Source organism: Pteropus vampyrus, unplaced genomic scaffold (genome assembly GCF_000151845.1).
Source record: "Pteropus vampyrus isolate Shadow unplaced genomic scaffold, Pvam_2.0 Scaffold7, whole genome shotgun sequence".
NCBI classification, from domain to species: domain Eukaryota; kingdom Metazoa; phylum Chordata; class Mammalia; order Chiroptera; family Pteropodidae; genus Pteropus; species Pteropus vampyrus.
Window position 1 is genome coordinate 467,573 of NW_011888788.1, and position 12,039 is coordinate 479,611.

Genomic DNA, 12,039 nt, shown 5'->3' on the forward strand with positions numbered 1-12,039 from the left:
GGTTGTGATTACTTCTGTGTAAAGGGGTAGTTGTTGGGAGTAACTATGGAACCTAAATAATCCACAGACAGGATCATCGGATCCTTGATTTGGGGGCCGGCAGAGAACCAATCCTAGGGTTCAAGGGGTGGGACCATGACAGAGGGTGGCAGCCAGCAGAAGGAGAAAGATTTCAGGAACCACATAGGAGGCTTTATGAGCATGTTCGCAACCTGCCTATCTGACTCCAGGATGCAGAGGCAGGCTGCTCCCCTTTTGTTTACCTCCTATGTAAAATGCCCTTTTAGAACACATTTTTTTCTTCCATATGCTCACTCTCTCCTTTATCAGAATACACATGCCAGGGAGTGGGACAATGCACAGTGAGGGCCCCTCACCCCTTGGGTATCTTCTGGACTGAAGGTCCAGCATGGGTCCCCTTCCCAAGCAGAGAACTGAGAATCAGGGCAACAGGGAGGGGGGGGCAGTAAGACCTGGGTTCGGAATCCTGGGTCTGCCAATCACTAGGTATATGACCTCCAATAAGATGTTTATCTCTCTGCATATCAGTTTCTAGTTTCGACAAGGATTCCATTGGTGATATATAAAGTGCTCCGTAAACTGTTAGTAGCAGTTGACATACAGTAGATTGATGGCAAATGAGTCCTGCTTTTCCTCACTCTCCAGCCCAGAGAAGACTTGCATATCCCACAAACACCCTGATGGGGAACACACCTCCTTCATGCCAGGGCTCACGTCTGGTGTTAGGAGAGGCAGGTGACCATCTATCACAGTCATACCAGGACCTTACCTAGTGAGGCATGCAGAGTGCCCTTCATCTCCCTTCAGTGTCTCTGCAGCCAAGTCACCCTGATTTCAGTCTTTTCTTTGTCATTTTCCCTATGGACAAGCCACTGGTCTCTGAGATAAAAGAGAGAAGTCTCTGCTATTGACACAGCTATAGTATATAGTGTATAACCCTTGACAAAGCAAAGCAAAGGACTTATTTCAGGGGAGGCAGATGCCAGCCATAGATGTAGAATCCCTGCCACCCCTTTTTCCTTACCCCTGTGTTTGACAGAGAATGTCTGGGGACATACTTTCTGTGCTCAAGTAGCTCATGGTCTAGAATGGTGAGCTTCACCTGGGGAGAAAGCATGCATGCTTTTGGTTTGGGAGAGAGTTGAAGAATCTCTAAGGGGTTCATGCGATCTGAAACCACATGTCCCGTAGGGCTCTTCTCTTTTCTAAAACAAGACAAGGAGTAAAGTTCTACCAAATCTCAAATGTCAGGGAAGCACAGCAGGTAGTGAGCAAAGTTGGAAGGAAGCATGGGGTTTAAAAGATGGGGCCATTGCCCTCAAGAGAACTAGCATCTACAAGCCACACAGAGTTTGGGGTTGCCGGAGAGTGTCTAAGATCTGGGCTGTCTCCATTCGATATTTATGTACAGGAATGTTCATCTTTTCTCCTTCCTCCCTCTGTCCCTCTTTCCCTCCCTTTGCGCTTCCCTTCATTTAATGGATATTTATTGATTGCATGAATGTTTTAGTTTCTCTGAGTTTGTGCAAAAACTTATTAATTTATTCTTTCGATAACTGTTTTTTGAATGAATGAGTGAGAGGATGTGTGAATGAATGAATCTTTAGTACCCTGAGCTGGTTTCAAGATCACCTCTGAAGTCCCCCTCTCCAGTAGCAGTGTTTGGCTCACCACCCCAGAGATGTATTTCACTTGAAAGAGTCCCTAAGATGAGCCTCTCTGCCTGTCTCCAAAACTGCTTAGGTGGGACCCACCCTGGTCCCAAGCCTGCCCTGGAGCCATACTCTCTCTACCTCACCTTTCTTCTGGGCAGAACCTCTGTTCTAGCCAAATAATATACTTGCTCTCCTGTTGTCTGAAATCCAGGCGGCTCCCACTTCTATTTGAGCCCCCATCCACCAAGGAATGATATTAAAAGTGGATGCAACATGAGTACCCTGGTTATACAGTTCTCTCGGCTGGTTGGGTGAAGCTGCACTGAGCACTTGGCCTGTTCCTTGAGGGCTGAGTGACTGCTGGATAGATGGAGGGGGAAGATGTTTTCAGCAGTGTGAATAATGTGTGCAAATGTTCAGCCCCCTGAACAGACAGAGGGGAAATAGGCTGTGAAGTTCTCATGATGCTCTGTCAAGGTCTTTCAATTTTAATATGAGTCTTCCTAGAAGTTTGACTCTGCCCTGACTAGCCCCGCCCAAAATCTGTCCCTTTGATAAATCACACCTTTTCCCATACCACCATTCCTTGCTGCCCAGGACCTCAGGTCCTCTTTTCTGTCTTACAGATTTAAAACTCCAGAATATTGACTGGCAGAAGACCTCCAACCGGCAGGCGCATCACACAGACAAATACTACAGCCAGGATCTCATCTTGCGAAGAGGTCAACCGTTCAAATTTTCGTTGACCTTGAATGAACCTCTCAGACCTGGAAACAACCTGGGGTTCATAGTCTTTACAGGTACCTGTTCATTGCCTCCTCCACCCCATACATGCCTCAGTAGCCCATAGGGTTGTGCATCCAAAGGTCACTGGGCTCTAGCCGAGCTCTCCCACTGATTCAATGTGACTTTGGGTAAGTTTCTGCCTGTCTCTGAGCCCAAGAGTCCTAGTCTTCAAATTAAGAGGGATTTGGCCTACATGATCTCTCCAGTCACTTCCAGAGCCATGATGTAGTACTTCTTTGGATAATGTCCCTCCAAGGGCCTCTGTGGTTGTACTGGAATCTGATTTCTCCCCCGAGTCTGGCCAGCACTCCTCGACTTCAACTGACCCCTGTCTCTTTTTTTCAGGGCCCTATCCCTCAGAGTCAGCCAGAACAAAGGCTGTGTTTCCACTCTCTAATGGGACAAGTGGTGACAGCTGGAGTGCCCAGCTCGTGTCCCAGAACAACAACACTCTGACCATCTCCATCTTCAGTCCTGCCAATGCACCCATAGGGTGGTACACGCTGAACATTCAGATCAACAAATATACTCTGAAACTTGGGATGTTCATACTGCTCTTTAACCCCTGGTTGCAAGGTAGGCATCTAACCGCCCACACTCCCACCCATAACAGCTAAGCAATGCCCATGGAAAGGAGATGAGGGAAATGATTTTCATGGGATCAGGTTTGATTAGGAAAAGTTTGTGGGATATGGACAAAGCATAGAAGCTAAAAATCAAAAGCCATAACTTTAAGTCCCAGCTCTGCCACTTAACCAGTTATAAGTCTAGGCAGTCACTCTACCTTCCTGAGCCTCAAATTCCTCACCATTAAGTGGACATCATGCTATTTCCCCTGGTGCTATTGCAAGGATCTCATGAGTTTTTACAAACTGCATAGTATGATGTAATTATAAGGGACAATGACCATAGTACAATTCTGTAGTATAGACATAGCTTCCTTCCTAAAAGAACACGTGTCTCATTCCCAGGATCTCATTTTCAGACTCTCAGATCATCCCAGCTTCTCTTTCAAGCTCATAGTTCCCACAATATGAGTTGGAAGCATTACAGCCCAAGCCTTCCTTCCTCAGTCAAGGTTGGGGAAGTGCTGCAGCTAGGACTTGCTCCAGCTCCCAGGCCAGTACTCAAGTTGGAGGAGGAGGAGGACTGGTTTCTACAGCCCTCCAAAGGATTCTAGTACCTGATGTCTGATTTTTATGTTAAACAGCGGATGGTGTCTTTATGAGTAACCAGGCTGAGAGAGAGGAGTACGTTCAGGAAGATGCTGGTGTTATTTTTGTGGGAAGCACAGATCGAATTAGTATGGTTGGCTGGAACTTCGGACAGGTAAAAGGGTCATAGGAGGCTGAGTGTTATGTCCCTATTACCCAGGAAGGTCAGCGGTTGGCCCCACAGATAGGTGGAAGTTCTCAAATCTGATCATTTGCCTGCTCTTCTATTCATTCATTCATTCAGAAAACATTTATTAACCATTTACTATGTGCCATGCCGCAGCTGCACACTAAGGATACAGAAGATGGATAAGACAGATTCATTGTCTTTGAGAGAGTCACAATTCATTGGGCAAAACAGACATATAATTAAATCAATGCAATGAAGTGTTATTGACGCCACATTACACAAAAGAAGATAAAGCCCAGTAGAGACGCTTGGGACAAAAATGTAGTTTCTATTATTCATTCCACGTAAGAATGTGATGAACCTTCCTTGGTGTGTGCATTCGTCTTCCTAAGGTCTTTCGTTACTGTGACCACCCGTCTGAGTCCCAGAGTACCCGGGCTTGCTCAGTCTGGAAAACATTCAGGGATTTCCCTAAGCTTTTCTTTTCTAGCAGACAAACGAAGGCATTAGAATGAGGTAAGTTGGGTGGGATGCCTTGGATATCAGGAGTAGGTGGACAGGTGCATGTTCTGCCTATCTTCAGATCCTATTCTATAGTCAACCAGAACAAGTCTGCTATATATTTTATAAGCTGGGTTTTTGTGTCAAATTCCATTGGAAGGAAGAAAAGAGGGAAAAAAGGGGATAAAAATGAACCTAGAGGTGGAAAGGGAGCTATTTTTGATGACATGGGCTGGGCGAGCCACTCCCAGAAAGGAACTTTTGATCAGAAACCTGAGGGAGGCAAGAAAGCCAGATCTATATCTTGGGGAAGATCATTGGAGGCAGAAGGAATAGCACCTGCGAAGACCCTAAGGCGAGAGAGAGCTTGGCCCTCTCCATTTGCGCATCGATGACTAAACATAAGTCTTATTTTGTGAAAATAGCCTGAGATGCCTTTTAGCAAGATATCTTATCTTTACGATTTCTTCCCCAGGAGTCTAAATAATATGTTCAAGATCACAGTCAGAACTAAACGGAAATTTTGAGATGAGCTTAGGTCAATCCAGATGGAGGAATCAAAGCCCAGGCAGATTAAGTGATTTGCTTCCAAATTCATGACAGTGAGAGAGTCCTCCTCGTTTAGGAGGCTCAGCACAGGGCTTCATGTATCGCGAGAGCTCTGGATGGGTTTGCAGGATTAAAGGCTGGGTGAGGTGGGTGTTCCTTGGTAGTTCTCAGTTCTGGAGTCCACAGAGTGAAAAGACCTGGGCAGTTGCTGTGGTTCTCACCACTGTAGCCCCCATACCCTTAATTAGCCAATACTACTTGTCATTTCTTCCATTGTAATATATGGTTTTATTTTGAACAGTTTGAAGGAGACATTCTGAACATTTGTCTCTCGATCCTGGATAACAGTCTGAATTTCCGCCGTGACCCTGCTACTGATGTGGCCCGCAGAAGTGACCCCAAATATATTGGCCGGGTGCTTAGTGCAATGGTGAGTGATAGGAAAACCAGTGGTTACCATATATCAAACCCAACTACGCATCAGGCACATGCGCTGTTACATATGTCATCTCATTGAAGTCTCACAAATATGGTTGGTGGCTGTTACCATCTCCGTTTTACACACATGGAGCCTGAATTAAAGTACTGGCCTGGTGGCACAGTGAGTGAGTGGCAGAGGCCAAACTGGAACCATGTCTACCTGGTTCCAGAACCTTTTCTTTTGTATCATAAGACCTTTCTCAGATGACAAGGGAACTTGCCCCTTTGGTGTTCGTCAGGACTGGAAGGCAGCAAAGCGGAGACTTTGCTCCATCCCTGGGCTTTCTGGGAAAGGAGGTAGGCTCCCCAGTAAGCCCGAAGTGTCAATCTCCTTTGTTTTAGCCCCTCCCTTCCACAGTATAGAGTGCTTGAATGTCAGACTAAGAAGGCAGAAGGCCAACCCACTCATTATCTAGATGAGGAAATCAAAGCCCCGGGAGCTGAAGTGAGTTGCTCACAGCCTGTGAGTCAAACCAGAGCAAGGCCTTGAACTGCCCACCCAGGGCCTCTTTTGCTCACTTAGTCCCTCCACTTGAGAGACTCATCCCCCCCCGCCACACCCCAAACATACACACAAGCTAGATCCTGGAGGAATCTCTTGCTCTGCACTCAATGTGTAGAGAACACCTCCATCAGAAAGTGTCCAAACGTGGGATCAACCTGCTCGAGTTACAAATTAGAAAACTAAAAGTCAGAGAGTTGTTGGTCTTGAATCCTCTGAAACTACATAATTAGCCCAGAAGTATATTTAACTCTTTTTTATAGACTAAGCACATTTCAATCTCTTTTACTTTTGAGTTGGAGAATATCCAAGCTAAGAAGCTAGTTACATGGTTAGAAAATTGAACAACCTTCTGAAAGGATGATAAACATCTTGGGGTAATCAGAGAGGGCTTCCTGAAAGAGCGGAATCTTAAACCAAACCTTGCAGAAAAGGAGTGGGTTAGCCTAGGAAATGTGGAGATGGGTGGGAACCAGAGGGGCTGGGGAAAGATGCCGAGAGGAAGTGAGACCTGAGCTGAACCGTGAAAATGAAGTGGCCATGGAGGGGTGGAACTAAAGCCAAGGCCAAAGTTAAGTAAGGAAAGCTGGCTTTTAGGGCAACTTAGGAGGCTGAGCCTTTCTGGCCCAGGAGAGGGTGGGTGAGGCCAGCCGGCTCCAGCAGCTGCTGACTCACTCTCACCCTGGAGACAAACCTCTTTATCTCAATGCCAATTTCCTCGGCTACACCTCTCTGCAGACCTCCTGGTTGGGCTGGGCCATGAGCTAATTATGGCCTGTGTAAGGCTTTGGGATGCTCAGCTTTCAGCCAGAGATGACCCTGCTGATTACCACTTGGGTGGCTGTGACTCAGGGAATGGAGATGGGCTGCACACCCTTCCATCTTGGAGGAGACTGTCCTGCCTGATTCTGCGATTACAGCCCAGACCCTCCTGGAGGTGGCTGCGGAAGCTCACCCGCCACACGGAGGGGTGTGGAATGTCCGGGTCAGCCCATCCTAGGCAAGGATGCGTCTGTTCCCATACTGTCCATTCTCATAGGCCTTGCCACTTGTGGATCCCCAAGAAAGGAAGCAGGACTCACAGACTGAGAGATTCTGGTCCAGACTCTCACTGTACAGTTTGGATAAATGCTGATCAAAATTGTCATAAGCTCTGAAAACTGGGCTGCTGGAAGACACCTGAGAGTTCATTTGTTTCTAACTTTCCCTGTACTGGAAGGTGAAGAACCAAGGCCCACATTGGTGAATTAATTTGCCCACAATTACAGAGCTGACAAGTGTCAAAGCTGGGCTTGTAACTCAGGTTTCTCCTTCTCTCTCTCTCTTTTAACTTTATATTATGGAAAAGTTCAGATTTTCACAAAAGGAAATGGAAATATAAAATGAATTCCTAGATACTCATCACCAGCTTCAGCAATTACCCACTCCAGGCTAGTCTTGTTTCATCTCTGACTCTCTCCTCCAACAGATTATTTAATAAATCCAAGATATTGCATCATTTCATCCATAAATATTCCAATATTTGTCTCTAGGACCATGGTACTCAGGTGTCTCAATTCCTAGTCCAGTGCTCTTTTCACATGGCATCATGGTCATGTTACTTGTGCAAGAATCATACCTTAAGTTGAATGAATCAATGAATCAATGACAAGCAATATTCCAACTTTATTCATTCTAAGAAGTTAGGTGCTAAAGTTTTGAAGTGATCTTTTAGAAGACCAGTACACCAAAAGAGAGTTTCAAACCATGGACCCCATGTCAGACACCACTGACTACCTGTGACCCGTGGCAAGAAATCCTTTGCAGGCTGGATTTCTGATGCTGCTTTGCCATTGACAAGCCAAGGGCCCTGTTTCCATGTGAGCCTGCTGCACATGACTGATACTTGGGTTAGAGGCAATTAAACATGACCGATTAAGCAAAGCACTTTAAAATACATACACTACTCAATACCCCTAAGGGACCTTTATTACAATTATTATCCCCCTATCACCGAGAAAGACAGAAAATCAATACGATGGCTCCCTGGCTTCCTTCCTCGCCTCCCCACCTTGTCCCCTAAACTCTGCATATCATTCTCTGTGCTGATTTTCTTGGGGTTTTTCCTCCCTAGATCAATAGCAATGATGACAACGGTGTGCTTGCTGGGAATTGGAGTGGCAGCTACACAGGTGGCCGGGACCCCAGGAACTGGAACGGCAGTGTGGAGATTCTCAAGGAGTGGAAGTCATCTGGCTTCAGGCCAGTCCGATATGGCCAGTGCTGGGTCTTTGCTGGGACGCTGAATACAGGTACTCTGGGTGTGACACGCCTTTGCTGGGGTGGTGGGCAGCACTGAGACGCCCCAAGGTATCGTCTCCACTGTAACCCAAGGCCTCAGACTGCCCCTTGACTTGCAGTGCTGCGGTCTTTTGGGATTCCCTCCCGGGTGATCACCAACTTCAGCTCAGCTCATGACACAGATCGAAACCTCAGTGTGGATGTGTACTACGACCCTATGGGAAATCCACTGGACAAAAGCAGTGATAGCATATGGTGAGTGTCTGACCCTTTCTGAGCACCAAATCTGAGCAGCTTCTTGCTTTCCTCAGTAACATATCAACACATGGTTTAGAATAGAAATGCTAACAATGCTGAGTACACATCTAGCAAGATCCAAAACAGTTCTGCAAAGTCTGGTGGTTTGGTCTATCTTGCCACCAGATAAAGAGTTTGATACCAGTTCATATCAGATATGATATCAGGTATGGCTCATGGGCTCTGCAAAACTGCCCTATTTTATAGAATCCATTAGACCCTGTGCTCCTTTAAAAAATAAACATTGAAACTATTGATTTTCCAGTAATAATAGAAAATTATCTCATTTCAGGCAGTCCATATGACCTACAGACTTTATTAAAGAAAAACGGTCCATTTTCTCTTACACATATATACTTTTTACGTACCTTGGTTGGGAGAATAAAAAAATAGTTTATTCTGGATTCCAATGGAATATAAGAAGCTTTATATGTATATGGGCATATATATTTCTAACCATAAATAGACCATGTGCACAAGTATCTGAACATACACATATATATGTCATATGTATAATAGATGCCAACTGGAAGTAGGAGGTTATATAAAACTTATAGACGTATCTATAACTTCATATAGCAGTATACATACATAAAATAGATATTGTTACAGCTATTTAAGCATATACCATATGCCAAGTTATTACCAGATGGCAACTGAAATAATTATGTCTATATCTGTATATTCACATAGATATCAATGTGTCTATATATAAAGAATACACATATGTCAATAAGCCATTGTTTTAATCCATTTCAAGGGATGCATACACACACACACACACACACACACACACACACACAATCATTCACATGCATAGATTTGGCTAGATAACCTGATACAGATGCCATCTTCTTATTACCATATGTTCAACTTTGAGATAGTCTATATAAAATATTCTGTAACTGCTTATTATTCCCAGAATAAGTAGATCTAACTTTTCTGAAATGTGCTTAACGTAACTAATAGAATAAAGTCAAAGGAAAATAAAATTAACAGAAAAGCTGTTAAAACAAACTACAACACCATGCCCAAAATGGAACTGAGTAATAAAAGCATCCACTTTCTTCTGAAGGAGGATGAGGCTCATGTAATTCACCAAAGGTCACGTGGATTCTAGGGTTTAATGAGGGAGAGAAAGCTTATTTTAAGATGTTCTTCCTTGATCTGCACATATACAACTTTCTCTCCAATGCCATTGCTACTTATGGCAAGGTTTTGTTATACAGCTTCTTTTCTGTTCTCTGTTTTTTTCTTTTGTTGTTATCTCAAAAATCCCATTTTGAAGAAAAGTCCTGATTGTTGGGGCAATGCCATTCCTGGCCTTGGTTACCTTCACAAAAGGAGATAATTGGTCCAACCAGATGACTGATTTGGGATGGGAGGAGGTCCATTTTGGTATAATCCTGTGATTATCCTGCACACTGGGAACCGTAGAGAGACCGGAAAGCTTAAGACTCAATTCCTCTGCTGGAAGCATTTCTGATGCTGTTAGGGAACAGGAAGCAGGGAAGCCATTAGTAGAGGCTGATTAACGATTGATTCGGGATGGTGTGTGGAGTACAGGCGAATGATTCTGACAGTAAGCACTGTGGGAACTCAGGGAGGGAGTCGTCAAGGAAGGCTTCCTGGGAGCAGGAAGGTGGGGCTTCTAAGTTGAATTCGGAATTAGAACCTAGATCTCTTGGTTTACCAATTCATGCTACCACCCCATATTAGCTTTATAATTCATTCCAAATATAATTACCTTGTGGCAAGTATAGACCCATGGAAACATTCCAAGGTGTTTCCACAGTCATTTTTTGGCCCCATCGTAAAGTATCAGGCCCAAAACTCTGATTTTAGCTGGCAGTCTCATCAGTCCTCACCCTCCCACCCCTCACCAGCCTTTTCTGAACCCTCTTCAGAAAGCAATGGGAGCTGATGGTCCCTGCCACCCCATTCCTTGTTTACTGAGGGCCCAGCACTGTACAGTCTGAGAACAGGGAGTCCTGAGTCCTAGTTCCAGCCCCACCATCGTCTTGCTCTAGGACTTATGTAAACCACCTCATCTTTCTGGTCCTAAGTTTCTCCATCAGTGAAATATAAGTGTTGGCCTAGAATATATGTTTACTTAAGTCTCTTACCAGCTTTAATTAGTTGGTTCTCTGCCACTTCAACTCACCCCACTTTTTGCATGAAAGCTAAGGGAGCTCTCCCCTCCCCTCTACATGGATCCTACCCAAGGTGGAAGAGTTAAATCACAAGTCATTTTCTGCCTAGAACAAAATTACTAATCTATTATTTTAAGGAGAGTTAGAATTAGACAGAGAAACCTGACTCTGAATCTCTCTATACTGCAAATGTTGAATCCTTTTAGAAACTTGTCCAGTTTTGCCTAGTCTTAGAAAGTAAGAATCAAGTGAGGTTAAGCATCTGAACGTGCTTAATAATAATAACAGCAGCAAGTAATAATTCATTGAGCAATGTTCTGTGCTAGATACTTTTCTAAGTGCTTACCTTTACTCTTCAAAAATGTGAGGTGGGCACTATTGTGATCATCCTCATTTTATAACTGAGGAAACTGAGACTCTCGGTCATTTACCCAAGAGTATATAACTAGAAAATGGTAGAGCTGGGCTTTCAACCTAGGTGGCTTGTAAACTCTGCAGCACCAGAGAGATGCCAGAGAATGTTATTATTTCTGACTGATATTTGAGAATTTGACAGCTTACCTTGAGATTTTCCAGAGAGGGTTGGCTTGACCCCAGCCACGGCTCTGGTTAGGTTGAGTACTGTCCAACTCATTCAGATGGCTTCTTTGGTTCACACTTAGGCAGCAAATGCCACTTCTCTGTAAGACTAAACACTGTCTCAGGGGTTCGGTAAAGACAAACGACTTGCCCAAAGTCAGTGAAGGAATTAGTGTCCAAGCCAGAGGTGGAACACAGGTTTTTGCCAACAGGACTCTCCAAAAATCAAAGAACATTAGGACCAGAAAGGATCTTCGAAAGGGATCTGCTCATTTCATAAATGAGAAAACCAAAGCCCAGAGAGAAGTAAGGATAAACAACTGGAGGCATTTAAGCATTTTAAATAAGTGTATGACTCTGCATAATTTCCTTAACTTTTCTGTATCTTTTCCCATCTATAAAATGAATGACTAGACCAGGGTACCTCAGAAATTTCTTCCAGGTCTTTCTTTATGTCACAGGATCTAGTGGGGTACATTTTCTTCTAAGCCATTGTGCTTATGAAAATGGTTTGGCTTAAGAGACACCAGGCTCTGGAGAATTCTGTTCTTGAGAGTCAGAACGTTTGGAGGAGAGCTTCTTTTATACAATTCCTTTCTAGGCCACTGTACAGGAGTCCCTGGACTCTGTTCAGTCGCTGAGCAGCAAACAGTGATTTGGAACAATTTGGCCAAAGTTATTCTTATCTCGACATTTCAGGCTTATTTTCATAATTCTTTTGACTTGATTCCTCAATTTCTAAAGTTACAAACCTGCCTATTTGTAGATTTTATAGAGCTCTGAAGTAGAAAGTTCACGGGGATTGCCCTGTACTTTGTTATCAGAGATGTGGAGTTGGCCAGTTTTAGACAAGAGCTGTTGGCACCTACCCATCATACCAAAACCCTGGCTC

The 12,039-nt window shown here is 44.3% G+C and overlaps 1 protein-coding gene across 1 annotated transcript in view; it reads left to right on the forward strand.

Moving 5' to 3' along the window:
• The window catches only part of TGM3 (transglutaminase 3), a 123,750-nt gene that overhangs the window by 92,779 nt on the left and 18,932 nt on the right, over window positions 1–12,039 (forward strand). The window contains exons 5-10 of the mRNA XM_023536661.1: window positions 2,303–2,476; window positions 2,808–3,038; window positions 3,673–3,791; window positions 5,158–5,286; window positions 7,952–8,129; window positions 8,238–8,373. Of these exons, the coding sequence (XP_023392429.1) occupies window positions 2,303–2,476; window positions 2,808–3,038; window positions 3,673–3,791; window positions 5,158–5,286; window positions 7,952–8,129; window positions 8,238–8,373 (967 nt within the window). The remainder of the gene's footprint in view (window positions 1–2,302; window positions 2,477–2,807; window positions 3,039–3,672; window positions 3,792–5,157; window positions 5,287–7,951; window positions 8,130–8,237; window positions 8,374–12,039) is intronic.